The sequence below is a fragment of the Ovis aries genome, chromosome 1 (assembly GCF_016772045.2).
Source record: "Ovis aries strain OAR_USU_Benz2616 breed Rambouillet chromosome 1, ARS-UI_Ramb_v3.0, whole genome shotgun sequence".
NCBI classification, from domain to species: Eukaryota; Metazoa; Chordata; class Mammalia; order Artiodactyla; family Bovidae; genus Ovis; species Ovis aries.
In genome coordinates this window covers 257,782,260-257,797,212 of record NC_056054.1, presented here as the reverse complement: position 1 = coordinate 257,797,212, position 14,953 = coordinate 257,782,260, and the positions used below count along the sequence as shown (strand labels likewise).

Here is a 14,953-nt window from a genome sequence, read left to right as displayed (position 1 = left end):
CATTATTAAACTTGAACTGATGAGGCTTTCCTGGCAGTCCAGAGGTAAAAGCTCCACGCTTCTACTGCAGGATGTATGGGTTTGATCCCTGGTTGGGAAACTAAGATCCCGCATGCCTCACAGCATGGCCATACAAAACTTGAACTGAATGTAGGTTTTTCGTATATTATTGTGGTATTTATTGTGTTACATAAATTATTGCTTTCTACAAGTAACCTTCTCTTTTCTTAGCTCTGTGTTCGAACCATGGCATCTTTGGAGACCATTGGCCCACTGATAAATGGAATGAAAAAACGACCAGATACCATTGGTCTAGCCTGTGAAGCAATTAATAGAATGTTTCAGAAGGAGCAGAGTGAATTAGTAGCACAGGTAAATAACTTTCTAGATTCCTATTTTAGGGAAAGCAACATACCAAACAAATAGATTTTCACTTATTTAGCACTGATTTTGGCTTCCCTGACTTGGCAGAGAGGTAACTTGTGAGCTGGTGCATGTACAATTTTTTATTTTATACAGATACACATACCGGATGAAACATGTTTATATACACACAGAAAAGATGGGCCAGCTACCAAAAATCTTTCCAGTGTCAAAGTACTTTGTGATGTTTGAATTTTAAATTTTGATTGTTTACTAAGCATTTATCCTTAACTAGCTTTATAAAATTTGGTTTATCCTTTTTGAAAGATTCAGTCTTGTTTACTCATTTCTTTGTTTAAGTCACGTTTGAAAAGCACACCAAGGTTTTTATAGTCCTTTTCAAAGAGAATATAAAAGAAGACTAATGAAAAGAAGACTTGATGGATTCCATTGTAAAGTAGTAGCAGACATCAAGGGAACAAAAAACATACAATCAATTTAAAAAGCATTGAAATAGTTACCCTTCTAAAATATAACTCTTTAAAATATAAGTCATTCTGCACTTAAAAATTCTTCAGTGGTTTCTCATTATCTGCCAGATGACAAAGTTACATCTGACATCCTGAACCTGAATACAAGGCCCTACATCCTTATTATCTGGCTCTCCTATTTTCCAGCCCTTTTTCCTCTCAGATCATCTCTCTCCACCCACCCCTGCTTCCATCCCTGTTCCTCATTCACGCAAGTTAGAAGTACTGGCTACATTTCAAGGAGATAATTAGATGCTCTGAAGTTCAGACTTATAACTGACTAGGCGGATTGTTGTATTAGAAAGAACATGAGCTAGTTCTGCCACTTGATGGCTCTGTGACCTCAGGCATGTTATTTAGCCTTAACAGTACTCAGATTCCTCATCTGTAAAATAAAGCTATGGCTTCTCACAAGGTTGTTCTGAGAATAATATCTGTAAAAAGAGGAACACTTACTAAATGTTAGTTGCTTTTTCACCTCTTCATTTTGAATTTCAGAGTGGGCATTGAAAATTGTGTGGTACCAGAGTATTACTTAGCTTTTATTAGGCCGGTAGAAAATGTATGGTGACTGTAAAGGTTGATGTTTTAGGAGAATGTGAAAAACATTAATATTCTCCAAATATTGTTTCACATCAGTATATGTCATTAGAAGAGGCAGGCCAGTATACTGGCGATAAGCTCAGGTTCTGTTCTTAATAGGTCTAGATACAGAGTCCATTGCCACCTAGCTCTGTGACTGTCAAGGCCTTCATGTGTTGATTTTTCCATCAATAATAATTGTGCCTTCATCATTTAATTTGGGGAGGATTAAGTAAAATAATCAGCATATAACATTTAGAATAGTTGATGGAAGAGAATAACATCTCATTTAGTAAAAATGTCTCTATCATTAGATACCCACCCTACCCCCAAATTCTGTCTCTGGAATTAAATCGGAGTGTCCTCTTCCAGGTAGGGTCCTGGGAGTGAAATTATTTCCTCAGTGGATGGCTTACATTTTTTTTAAAGCATATGTATGTGTATATGCACACATACATACACACACATATATACTTAATATTTTCTTCTAGGCCTTGAAAGTAGATTTGGTCCCATACCTTTTAAAATTACTTGAAGGCATTGGCCTTGAAAATCTGGACAGCCCAGCAGCCACAAAGGCTCAGATTGTTAAAGCTCTCAAGGCAATGACTAGAAGCCTGCAGCATGGAGAACAGGTGAGTCTGCACAGAGGTAACTTTGATCTGTTAATTATGACAAGGCATTTTCGAACCAGGGGTCTTGACTGTTAGTGATACTAGCATAGCTGCCTCATAAACACAAACCACATACTCAAATGGGGCTTCCCTGGTAGCTCAGTGGTAAAGAATCCTTCTGCCAGTGCAGGAGATGTGGGTTTGATCCCTGGGTCAGGAAGATCCCCTGGAGAACGAAATGGCTCCCCACTTTAATCTTCTTATCTGAGAAATCCCGTGGACAGAGGATCCTGGCAGGCTACAGTCCATGGGGTTGCAAAAGAGTCTGACACAGCTTAGCAACTAAACAACAAATAGTCAGCAGGAGGATTCTTTCTCTGGATAGTGATAGCATGTTGTACATTCTTAAGCGTAGAAGAATGTTGAACATTTACTGCTGACTAAGATTAACTTTCAATTCTAGAAGATATTGTGGAATAGTGATAACCAGTTTTGCTGACTCTACCATAATACCTTTAAAAAGATACAGAATATCATTTTAGTTTCATCTCTTTCATTAGCACTTACAAAGTGTTGGCTATTAGCCCAACAAAGTCTCTTTTGTTGTAACTTAGATGTGTATTAATGTATTATCAGCTGGGCTTCCCTGGTGGCTCAGACAGTGAAGAATCCACCTACAATTCAGGAGACCCAGTTTCAGTCCCCAGGTCAGGAAGATCTCCTGGAGAAGGGGATGGCTACCCCTCCAGTATTCTTAACTGGAGAATTCCATGAACTTATGAGGCTGAGGGACTACAGTCCATGGCGTGGCAAAGAGTCAGACATGGCTGAGAGAGTAACACTCCACTCTACAATTGTTTCAGCTACATGCACACACCTAGTTCAAACCAGTTCAATAATTTTATTTTCCTCATTGGTTTTATTCTTAATATTGCTTCTGAGGAATTCCTCATTCAGTATTATTATATAGTCCATTTAGTAATGCTCTTTTTTTTTTTTAATTGAAGCAAAATTCACATAATGTAAAATTAACCCTTTTAAACTGAAAAATTCACTGATCCTCAGTACATTAACAATGTTGTGGGTTTTCCCTGGTGGTCCAGTGGTTAAAAATCCACCTGCCAATGCAGAGGTTGCAGCTTTGATCCTTGATCCCACATGTGGAGAATCCCACATGGCTCGGGACTACTAAGCCTGTGCACCAAAACTACTGAGACCCCCGCACCCTAGAGCACAAGGTGAAACCTGTGCACAAGAGAAAACCTGTATACAAGAGAAGCCACTGCATGAGAAGCATGCACGCCACAAGCAGGGTAGCCGCTGCTCTACAACTGGAGAAAGCCCACGTGCAGCAGTGAATATGAGCACAGCCGAAAAAAGTTACATAACCGCTGCCTACCTAGTTCCCCCAAATAGTAATTAAGTAGTTGTTTCCCATTTCTTCTTTCCCTCAGCTTCTGGCAGTCACCACTCTTATTTTCTAGGAATTCTGGACGTTTCACATAAGTGGAATTATGCAGTATGTGACCTGTGTCTGGCTTCTGCCTCTTGGCATGTTTTCAGGGTTCAACTGTGTTACAGTGTGTTTCAACACTTAATACCTTTTTAAGGCTGAATAATGTTCCATTGTATGTATATGCCATGTTTACCCATTTATCCATTCTTAGGTATTTGGACTGTTTCTATTTACTAATGTTCTTCTGTAGGTTTAAACTGACTTAAAGCTTTCCTTTAGTGAATCCACTGTGTGTGTATGTTCCAACTAAAGCATTTTTTATGCCATTTTCCCTTCTAGCAGACTTATTGTTTGAGCTGTTTGGGGTGAAAATAAAGAAGAGAGATGGCATGTGCTATTGCAGTCATTAACTATATGTTTATTAAACTTACCTGTGGGTGTTCTGAATGCCAAGCACAGGCATTCCTTTGTACCATGTGCCCCCAGTCATGCTCCCCTCAACTTGCCACTGGATTCCTGTTGATGAGAATTAACGCAGCAACTCTTGATAACCACCTTCCACTCACAAGGGAAGGAAAGAATTACACTAGTTTCCAAAGTAGGACCTTCAGCACATTCACAGCAAATCACTTTCACCACTGCTTTGCTCCAGAAGACAGAGAGTCTTTTGGACTCTCATGGTCCCCATGTGTGTATCTACTTTAATGCTTCCCATTATGTTATCTGGCACCATCTATCTCTTTCCTAGACTATAGGCACTTCAGGGACAGAAAATGTCTTTCTCATCTTTGTGTCCACTGTGGAACCCATGACTTGGGTGCTTCATAAATATTTGATCTGAACCTTGATATGTGAAAGATACCCTCTACGTTGGAATTTCCTAAGTTTTTTTTTTTTTTTTTTAATCTTTTTCCTAGAAAGAAACATGTCTTGCCTCTTAGGATACATTTACACACAAGTCATTTATACTGCACATTTTATATGTGATAGACTGATACTTTCTAGATTGTTCATTGTTGTTCAGTCGCTAAGTCGTGTCTGAGTCTGCAGCCGCGTGGACTGCAGCACACCATGTTTTCTCTGTCCTGCACTATTTCCTGGCATTTGGTCAAACTCACATCCATTGAGTCAATGATGCCGTCTAACCATCTCATCCTTTGTTCCTCCCTACCCCTTCTCCTCCTGCCCTCGGTCTCTCCCAGCATCAGAGTCTTTTCCAGTGAGTCGGCTCTTTACATCAGGTGGCAAAAGTATTGGAGCTTCAGTATCAGTCCTTCTAATAAATATTCAGGGTTGATTTCCTTTAAGATTGACTGGTTTGATCTCCCTGTGTCCAAGCAACTCTCTAGAATCTTCTCCAGCACCACAGTTCAAAAGCATCAATTCTTTAGTGCTCTGCCTTCTTCATGATACAACTCTCACATCCATACGTGACTACTGGAAAAACCATAGCTTTGACTAGATGGATCTTTATTGGCAAAGTAATGTCCCTGCTTTTTAATATGCTGTCTAGGTTTATCATAGTTTTTCTTTCATGGAGCAAACGTCTTTTAATTTCATATTTGTAATCACCATCTGTAGTGATTTTGAAGCCTAAATATGTCACTGCTTCCACTTTTTCCCCTTCTATTTGCCATGAGGTGATAGGACTGGATGCCATGATCTTTGTTTTCTGAGTGGTTAGTTTCAAGCCAGCTTTTTCACTCATTGAGAGGCTCTTTAGTTCCACTTTGTTTTCTGCCATTAGAGTAGTATCATCTGCATATCTGAGGTTGTTGATATTTCTCCCAACAGTCTTGATTCCAGCTTGTGATTCATCCAGCCTGGCATTTCACATGATGTACTTTGCATATAAGTTAAATAAGCAGGGTGACAATATACAGACTTGACGTACTCCTTTCCCAATTTGGAACCAGTCAGTTGTTCCATGTCTGGCTCTAACTGTTGCTTCTTGACCCATTTACAGGTTTCTCAGGAGACAGGAGTGGTGATCTGTTACTCCCATCTCTTAAGAATTTTCCAGTTTGTTTGAGCTATACAGTTTGATCTACTTAGTCAAAAGACTTTCTTGTAGTCAGTGAAGCAGAAGTGAATTTTTTGGAATTCTCTTGCTTTTTCCATGACCCAGTGGATGTTGGCAAATTGATCTCTGATACCTCTGCCTTTTCTAAACCCAGCTTGTATATCTGGAAATTCTTGGTTCACATACTGCTGAATCCTAGCTTGAAGGATTTTGAGCATTACCTTGCTAGCATGTGAAATGAGTGCAGTTGTACAGTAGTTTGAACATTCTTTGACGTTGCCCTTCTTTGGGATTAGAATGAAAACTGACCTTTTCCATCCCTGTGGCCATGGCTAAGTTTTCCAAATTTGCAGACGTACTGAGTTCAGCACTTTAAAACAGCATCAACCTTTAGGATTTTAAATAATTCAGCTGGAGTTCAGTCACCTCCGTTAGCTTTGTTCATAGTAATGCTTCCTAAGACCCACTTGACTTCATGCTTCTGGATATCTGGCTCTAGGTGAGTGACCATACCATCGTGCTTATACGGGTCATCAAGACCTTTTTTGTATAGTTATCCTATGTATTCTTGCCACCTCTTCTTGATCTCTTCTGCTTCTGTTAGACCCTTACTGTTTCTGTCCTTTATTGTGCCCGTCCTTGCATGAAATATTCCCTTGATACCTCCAGTTTTCTTGAAGAGCTCTCTAGGCTTCCCCATTCTATTTTCCCCCCTCTATTTCTTTGCATTGTTCATTGAAGAAGGCCTTCTTATCCCTTGTTGCTATTCTCTGGAACTCTGCATTCAGTTGTGCATATCTTTCCCTTCCTCCTTTGCCTTTCACTTCTCTCCTTTCCTCAGCTACTTGTGAAGCTTCATCCAACAACCATTTTGCCTTCTTGGATTTCTTTTTCTTTGGGATGGTTTTAGTCCCTGCCTCCTGTACAATGTTATGAACTTCCATTCATAGTTCTTTGGGCATCCTGAATGGCCTAGTGATTTTCCTCAATTTCAGCCTGAATTTTGCAATAAGTATCTGATACTTTGAACCACAGTGACTTCTAGGTCTTGTTTTGACTGACCGTGTAGAGCATCTCCATCCTTGGTTGCAAAGAACATAATCATTCTGATTTTTGTATTGACCATCTAGTGATGTCCATGTGTAGAGTCATCTCTCGGGTTATTGGAAAAGCATGTTTGCTGTGACCAGCATGTTCTCTTGACAAAACTGTTAGCCTTTGCCCTACTTCATTTTGTACCCCAAGGCCAAACTTGCCTGTTATTCCAGGTATCTCTTGACTTCCTACTTTTGCATCCCTTTTGCATCCTACTTTTCAAATCCCTTATGATGAAAAGGACATCTTTTGGGGGGTATTACTAGTAGTTCTAGGAAGTATTCTAGGTCTTCATAGAACCACTCAGTTTCAGCTTCTTTGGCATCAGCAGTTGGAACATAGACTTAGATTACTGTGATGTTAAATATTTTGCCTTGGAAATGAACCAAGATCAGGTTCTGTTGTTGACATTGCACCCAAGTACTGCATTTCAGACTCTTTGTTGACTCTGAGGATTTCTTCTAGGGTATTCTTGGCCATAGTAGTAGATATAATGGTCATATGAATTAAATTCACCCAGTCCTGTCTATTTTAGTTCACTGATTCCTTCTAACAGGTCACATCCATAGTTTGAAAGAGTGCTTGAAGTTTTAGCTTGAATTTTGCAATACTTTGTCCCCAAATCGCTTCCTCAGAAATACTTCATGAGCCGACACCACGGTCAGCCAGTTGTTACTATCACATGAATATCTTACTGCCCAAATTACATACAAACCAATAAGTCTGAATAGTCGAGTCCAAGTTTAGAGGGAAGACTGAGTTAGGCATTTCTTTGGGTCTGGTTTAATGAGATCTGCCTGGTGTAGAATGTTTGATGAATGTGAGGTCTCGGTTCATCTTTGCCCCTTTCCTGAGTTGGCCTCTTTGGTTTGTCTTGGAAGTTTGCTTTTTCTTTTTAATCTAATCTACCAACATCCAGTTTGTTTATGTTCAAAGAGTTTGTTCTACTTCCCTAGGTGAATGAAATCCTGTCTCGTTCTTCAGTCTGGAGTGCCTTCAAAGATCAGAAACATGATTTGTTTATTTCTGAGTCACAAACAGCAGGATACCTCACAGGTAAACCAAAGCACACCCAATTCTCTTTCCTAAGACATACGGCAGTAGCCATATGGACCTTCCTTTTGCCCTGTCTAGACTGAAAACAGCGTTTAGAGAGTTTTCCTAGATTCCTATTATAACTGCCCATCTTGGAGATGTCATGGACATGCAGTGGACCCCTGATTCTAGCCCAGACAACATACGGACTGTTGTGGTGTTGAATGTATGCTGACTGCAAAGCGGACCCTGATCAGTTTTTAACCCAGCTAATCCAGGATGTCATACTTAATATTTTGGGTATGGCTGTATTAAAATGTTTATCTTAAACATGCACATAAAGAGTGGAGAAGTATTTACTCAGAATTATCAGTATCAGAAACGTGATAGCATCATTCCGTTCTGTCAGATTAATAGATTGAAGTTCTACCTGTGCACGCTCACATGTCAAATATTTTTTCTTCTGAGTTACCAGTGATTAATCTGTAATTTTGTTAAATATTTAGGGCTTGTATGCTCATGGGAAGAAATATATGGATGCCATGAAGGAAAGGATATTTTGCTGCCTGGGGGTCAAAAGAAGCTCCAGATATTTGTCCATTTGGCACACTTATTTTAACATAATAATTCTGAAATACTCATTTTCATATTAGCTTCTGTTTAAAAAGAAGGTCATAGCATTAAACTACTAAATGCTGAAAAATGAAATATAGTCTTTGGTATTAAAGTTTTTAGTTTGAAATTAACCTTAGGAGTATTAAGTAGTTCTTGCCATTGCCTGAAATTATAGTGTATTTTTTAAAATGTCAGCCCTGCAACCTCCTCTAACCAGAGATGATGTAGGTAAATTAAGAGAAAAAATGACTACCCAGTATTTCTCATACCAGTGTGATTGTTTTAATAATCCTCATCGCTAGTATAGAAATTTATAAATCCTGAAGACTAAATCTTGAATAATCCAAAATAGGGACTTTGGAGAAAGTTTGCATGGTTTTAATTTTAGAATTGATTGTGACATTACTGCTTTTTTCTCCACTGTGACCTCTTTAATATTAATCCACTCAAATTTATAATCAGAGCTGTAGAGTTTACAAACATGGGGTGCTGTGACTGCCAGCCATGTGTGTACATAAGAGTAGAGTACCATAGGTCTCCCTTCTCACTTTCCCATCACCTGCCCCATGTTGACTATGGAGAGAGATACCTAGAATATGGTCTTAGTCTCTTCCAGATCTTTCAAGCTGTAGCTTCTAAGTAGGAGTATGATCTCATAGACACACCAAGAACTTTACCTCTTTAAATTCTGCCCAGAAAGTTTACACAATGCCACCTTTTTTGTAAGTAAGAATTGTATGATTGAAAAATCTGCCTTATTTTTTTCTAGCTCAGAGTAAACTTACTTAAAATTTGACCTTGAAGAATAGGGAGATATGTAGGTTATAAGCATCCCTAGGAAGGCATCATCTAATTCTTTTGTCCTTGAGTGACCTTCACATCCATTGACCTTACTGGATGGAATAAAAGACTGCAGGTGGTCCTTGATGTACTAACAGCTGTGGGTCAAGTGGTCTATGGTTAGAAAACAGAAGAGAGAAGGATTTATCTTTAGAGACCTAGAGTTTCTTTCAAAATCATTTGGGTCCTCAGCCCGACTCGGATTTCCTAATATTATAGAAAAAGTTCAGGGATTAAAAAGATTTCTGTCTTACCTTTCTTTTTACTGGGATCCTTGTCGTGGCTTCTGAATGAGTTGTGGGAAGCAGCTTTGATGAGCTGTAAAGAGTGAAGGTTAGCAGAGGAGAAAGGCTTCAGTTTGTGAATTTTTTCACATCCTTGGTCCAGCTCAAGAGGCAGAAATTCTAATAAAGCCATCAAAGTGGAGGGTGGTATAAATCCCACCCTGGAAAGGGCCTCGGGTTACTGTGTCTATTATGAACCTCATTGCTGAAGCCTGCAGTCACATCAGTCAACACAGGACAATCTGGTCTAGTTCTGAGCTGTGTTGGCCCCCAAACTGTCCGTTTCATGGTGCATCATCAAGCTGGTATGTTCTTTTGTTGTGAAAGTACTGCCAGTTGAACTGATGTTTATTTATTGCTCGGGTTACCAATTATTTTTGTGTTTGAACTTTTCTGTTGATATGTTGCGTGTCATTGTTTGATAAAAGGGGCAAGTACTACTAATAATGATAAGAGCTCATTATGTGAAACTCCATGGAGTGTATACAATGTTGTATTGAATTGGAATTTTAAATTTATTCCATACTTCCTTCAGTCTTGAGAAGATTCAGATTGTACCAAGCCCCTCTCTAATCAGTTTGCAAATAAAATAAGGTACTGGAAAACACAAGTCATCATCAGCCCTTTCTCTGATATGTGGACTTACTTAGGAGATGGAGATAAAGTTAATTACTATTTCAAAATAAGATTGGAATGACCAAAAATACATTTATGATTTTCTTCCTGGCTGCTGAGGAAATGTCATTCAGTCACATGCTCAGAGTTTGGAATAAAAATTAAAATATTCTAGGCCAGATTACTCAGTGTTGATAAATTGAGATGGGACTGACTCCCTAGCCTGGCATATTGTTATGTCTTATGATAAATGTTCATCAAAAGTGCCTCGATGGAACTTTACCCATGGTCTGGATTAGCTGTATCTGCTCACTGTCCAGGGCCCTGGGTTACTTAACCATTTCTTAGGTTCTAGAAGAGCTTGGTGCTGACAAGCATTTCAGCAGTGAAAATCCTCAAATTTCCTCACCTAGGAAATCAATAGAGAAAGAAAAAACAGGGAAAGGGAGAGAAGGCCAAGGCAAAGATGCTTTTAGGAGCTGGAATTGGAGATGGAGAACTTTGTACTGTACACTTAATTATTCTACTTAATTAGAGGCAGGTAGGATAGTTAACTTGGCTTCCTAAGGTCATCAGAGGGAGAGAGGGAGTGTTTCTTGGGCCTCTCATCAGACTAGTTCATTAGATCTTTGCACAATTGGGTTTTTTATTACCTTTTGTTTTTGTCTTTATATATGTCCAAGACTACACAATGGGAGCCATGTTAGGAAAGATTTCCTAAGGTCAGTGTCAGTTTATAGTAGGACACTGCTGCCGAGGCAAGGCTTCCCCCTTTTTTTTTTTTTTTTAATTTTCCGCACTGAATATCCCATGTTCATTTTCACCAAAGCCCACGGTCCTTTCACTACTCTATTGTGGTAGCCAATTCCATTCTGTGGGATTCTTTGTTGATTTTTATCTTTTCTCTTCCCTCTTAAGTCCAGCAGCCTTACACGGTGTGCCATGTACCCCATTTCTGGCAGGCCCTACTCTTTGTTCCCACATGTCTCTGGAGAAAACACTGCTCCATCCTAGCAGACTGTAGCTTCTTGCCCCTAGAAACCAGACATGTCTGGAAGAGGCCAGAGATGTGAGGGAGAGAGCATCTCAGACTTCATTTAAAGAAATATCAGGAATTGACCTGTCTTTCCTAAAGAGGCAAATGGTGGCACTAGAATTTGATCTCCCCTGGATAATCCTTCAGGGTCCATTGTCCACAGTTTATATTTTAGCCCAGAGGTTCCCAAACTTTCTCAGTTCACAGTGCCTTCATAGCTTAGTGATTTTTTTTCTTTATCCCTAGACCAAAAGAAATAGTAATTAATTTTATTAAGTAATTACATTCAAACAACTTGAGAGTAGTTGTACGGTATCCAACAGATGTCACTGTGTCTCCAGATTTAAAATATTCAGTGGTGTCCCAGAATTTGCCTGAGTGCCTCAGCATGTAGTCTGAGAACTACGTCCTTGGTCCATTTTGTATATGTAGCACTCGTGATTTGGTCTCATAATCAATTCGTTTGATCTGAACAAAGTTGACCCCACAATCAGAAGTGCTCAGGGACTATACCAATCTGTAGTGTTCAGGGGGTTGTTATTAAGGGTTTATCCCCTAGCAATCTTGCTGCTGCCTAGGGTCCAGAGTGGAACATTGGCAGGAAGTAATACAATGGTGTGGCACTGTAGCTCTGAACTGCCTGTCAGCGGGGTGTATCTCTGCCTGTCAAGGGGGTGTGTCTCCTGTCCTCCCTACTGTCTCTGCTGAGCAGTCTGTATAAGGCCTGGTATCCTGATTAATTCACAGTAGGGGTTGATAGATGTAAGCCCACCATGCCTTAAAAGGCAGAAAATCCTTAAGTTTTCTAAGTTCACAGTTCCAGGTGCCTGGGCATTCCAGGTGGCATGTGGCAGTTCATGCAGGCTGAGTTGTCTCTGGCTGTGTGTAACCACGTGCTACAGTGTCTGCTTTCTTCAAATCCTCAGTACAAATGCTCAAGAGGTTTAAAAAAAAAAAAGATGAATCTATATTGTTCCCTTTTGTCCTATTTCAGTCCCTATTACACCTTAGCCTTTCAACCTGCTCTGCTGTTTGCACTTCCTTACAACTTCCCTTGCTGCTTATATTTCTTTTTTCCCCTCAGGTGTCTCTCCTTCCCTTCTCACTGGCAGCAGCCCCCTTCACCTCAGGAGCGGACTTTAGATCCGCTCTGCCAGGCAGCTTGCTAACTTCTGTGTAGCTCTCTGAAGCAGGTAGAGAACCATTTTGCTAAATGCATGCCACTTCCTCTGCCTTTCTAGTCCTAACCCGTCAATGTTCCCTAGCTGTTTGCTTTGTTTCCTATGATTTCAGCTAAAAATATTGCTCAATATGTAGTATTATGCTATAGTACAGTGTCTTTTACAAATACTTTGTACAGTTGTGCAATGATTCTGAGGTGTAATTAAATGTCCCTGCAGTGTCTTAAGTTAAACTAGAAGGCTAAAGCCATTATATGCTCATAGGACACATCTTGATAAATGCTGGGATAATGGCATTTTTATGCACTAGAGACTTAAGAGTCAAGACATATAAAACTAAAATACTAATACCTTTTCCATAGCATTCATGTTTTGACCTATGACTAGGTGTCCAGAGTTTCCCTTATCTTTCTCAGAGACCCTTGTTCATTTGGTGTTATTTGTTACAGTAGCTTTTTTTTTTTTCGCCAAATGAAAATAGGTTTAACTTAAGTATAGATGGAGGTGTTTTTGTTGTGAATTTCATCAAGTATGACTTTTAAATGGGCTAACTCAAGTACAGAGTTTATTTCCCATTTTTTTTTTTTCTCTTTTGACATTAGCTGTATCCTTCAGTGCCCAAGATTTTTTTTTTAATGAACTTCCCAGATGTGAGACGGGAAAATTTTTCCATGTTTCCTCACCAGTGTTACTGTCTAGCATAAATTTTGAAATGATTTTTAACTTTGTCATATAGTAAAGGCAAACCATGAAAATGGTGTTGCAGGTGTTTAAGATTTCGTTGTATGCTTAGATAATCCTAATAGATTGCATCAGGTCCTTGTAATGGGATGCTTGACCTGGTTCTCACATTTTCATAAAGGTCCGTGTTCTCACATGACTGCTCTTTAGAAGGTTTTCCTTTTTTTCTCTTGCAGGACCTGGAGTTGCTGGCTACCTTACTGCAGGGACATCCTCATCAGTCATGTCCAACTTGCCGCCTCCTGTAGACCATGAGGCAGGTGACCTTGGCTATCAGACATGAAACTTTCATGAGAGACAATAAACGCTGAAAGGCCAGAGCCCTGTCCACATTCCTCCAGCTGATCCATTGAAGAAAACTCTTAACTGCCTTTCTCCTGGTTTCATGACAGTGTTATTCCTTTTTCTATAAATATATTTTTATTTAGGAAAAAAGTCAGTGATTCTAATTGTATCACGTTGTAAGAAAGCACTCTGTGGATCAACCTAAGTGGATACACAAGAATTTTTTTTCTTGATGTATGTAAGCACATTTTGTTCCTTTATATCTGTTTACAAGACTGTGAATCAAAAAGACAAAGCTTTCTTCCTAGTTTTTATAATGTTTTTTCGAATTAGTGTGACTGTGGGGTTGAACTGCAGTCTACAGAGATTGGGAAATCAAAGTCACTCAGCCCGTAGAAGGGCATCTCCCTCTCCTGCCTCAAGTCTGCCTGGCTGTTCTCCCATTGTTGAACACTTTGAGGTTTTGTCCTTGCAGCTGTTCACTGGTATCCTCTCCTCAATCATTTAACCTCCTGAGAGCTCACAGTACACGTTGATATATATAACTGGCTTTACCAAATTGAATGAAAAAGGAGCTTGTGCAAAAAAATTTAAAAACAGATGTCAAGATGTTATGTAAGAAATTAGTGTAATTGTGAAATGTTCTATACATTATCAAATATATAAAACTTTCTATATTGAATGTACATTATACAGATCATTCATATGTGTACATAAAATTTTAAAAATAAAGGGAATTGACTGCTTTGTTAATGATATCCATTCTAGTTTAATTTTTCCCTTTAAAGACTTTATATTTTTATTTCTAAGATAGATTTAGTAGTGGTAGTAAACACAGACTTTGCCTCACAATTCCAATATCTCATACAGACAGCTACATTGACATGCCTGATCATTCCTAAATCCCTTCATTAATATTTCAGCACATCTATATTTCCAGGCACAGCATCTCATTTATTTTTCACACAGTATTCAAGGAGGGGTCAAACTGTTAATAAATATAGTTTAATGTGTGTGACACATTAATTACAATATTTTTAAGAGGAGATTAAAGAGGGAGAGGAGGTTTCAAATAAAGATTTCAGCATTCAGGTCATCTTATATGATCACAAACTACAAAGAAAAATATAAACATGTAAAATACGTATAAGAACCACGTTTATTACAGGGTTGGCGTGCAAGAAGAACTGGAGTAGACAGTTAATTCCTATCATAACTTGCTGATTGAAAATTTTACATCAGATTTATTATTTCTTAATTTAAAGATTATGGAGTAATACACCCATGTAAATATTTTAACATATAATTAGGATTTGTTTCTAAAAGGCAATAGTTTGTCATAAAAATATGTTCATTGAGAGATTCTAACAGCTGGTTTTGAGTAGGTGTTTTAGGAGAGCATAACTCAGCACAATATATTTCCTTTAAATACTAAAGGAACATGGATCTTGTGGATAATTATAATATTTAAAGATCAATTTAAATAAATATGTGGTTGTTGATGTTTGAATATCAATAACAGCTCATCTTTATTAAACATTACGCCAAACATTTTATAAAGTGTTGTACATGCATAACTTCGTTTAATCCTCAGAGCAAATCTCATTTGACATTAGCTATGTTGCTGATATAATTCCCATTTTCCAGGTGAAGAATAA

The 14,953-nt window shown here is 38.7% G+C and overlaps 1 protein-coding gene across 2 annotated transcripts in view; it reads left to right on the top strand.

The window, feature by feature from the left end:
* The window catches only part of DNAJC13 (DnaJ heat shock protein family (Hsp40) member C13), a 158,751-nt gene extending 144,700 nt beyond the window's left edge, over nt 1-14,051 (top strand). The window contains exons 53-56 of one of the 2 annotated variants that reach the window (XM_004003339.6): nt 232-372; nt 1,967-2,110; nt 7,620-7,719; nt 13,187-14,051. In XM_004003339.6, coding sequence (XP_004003388.1) covers nt 232-372; nt 1,967-2,110; nt 7,620-7,719; nt 13,187-13,293 — 492 coding nt within the window. In that variant the 3' untranslated portion in view covers nt 13,294-14,051. Of the gene's footprint in view, nt 1-231; nt 373-1,966; nt 2,111-7,619; nt 7,720-12,172; nt 12,278-13,186 lie in introns of those variants that run through there. The other variant, XM_042237066.2, reaches the window with a different exon arrangement.
* The last annotated feature ends 902 nt before the right edge of the window (nt 14,052-14,953 follow it).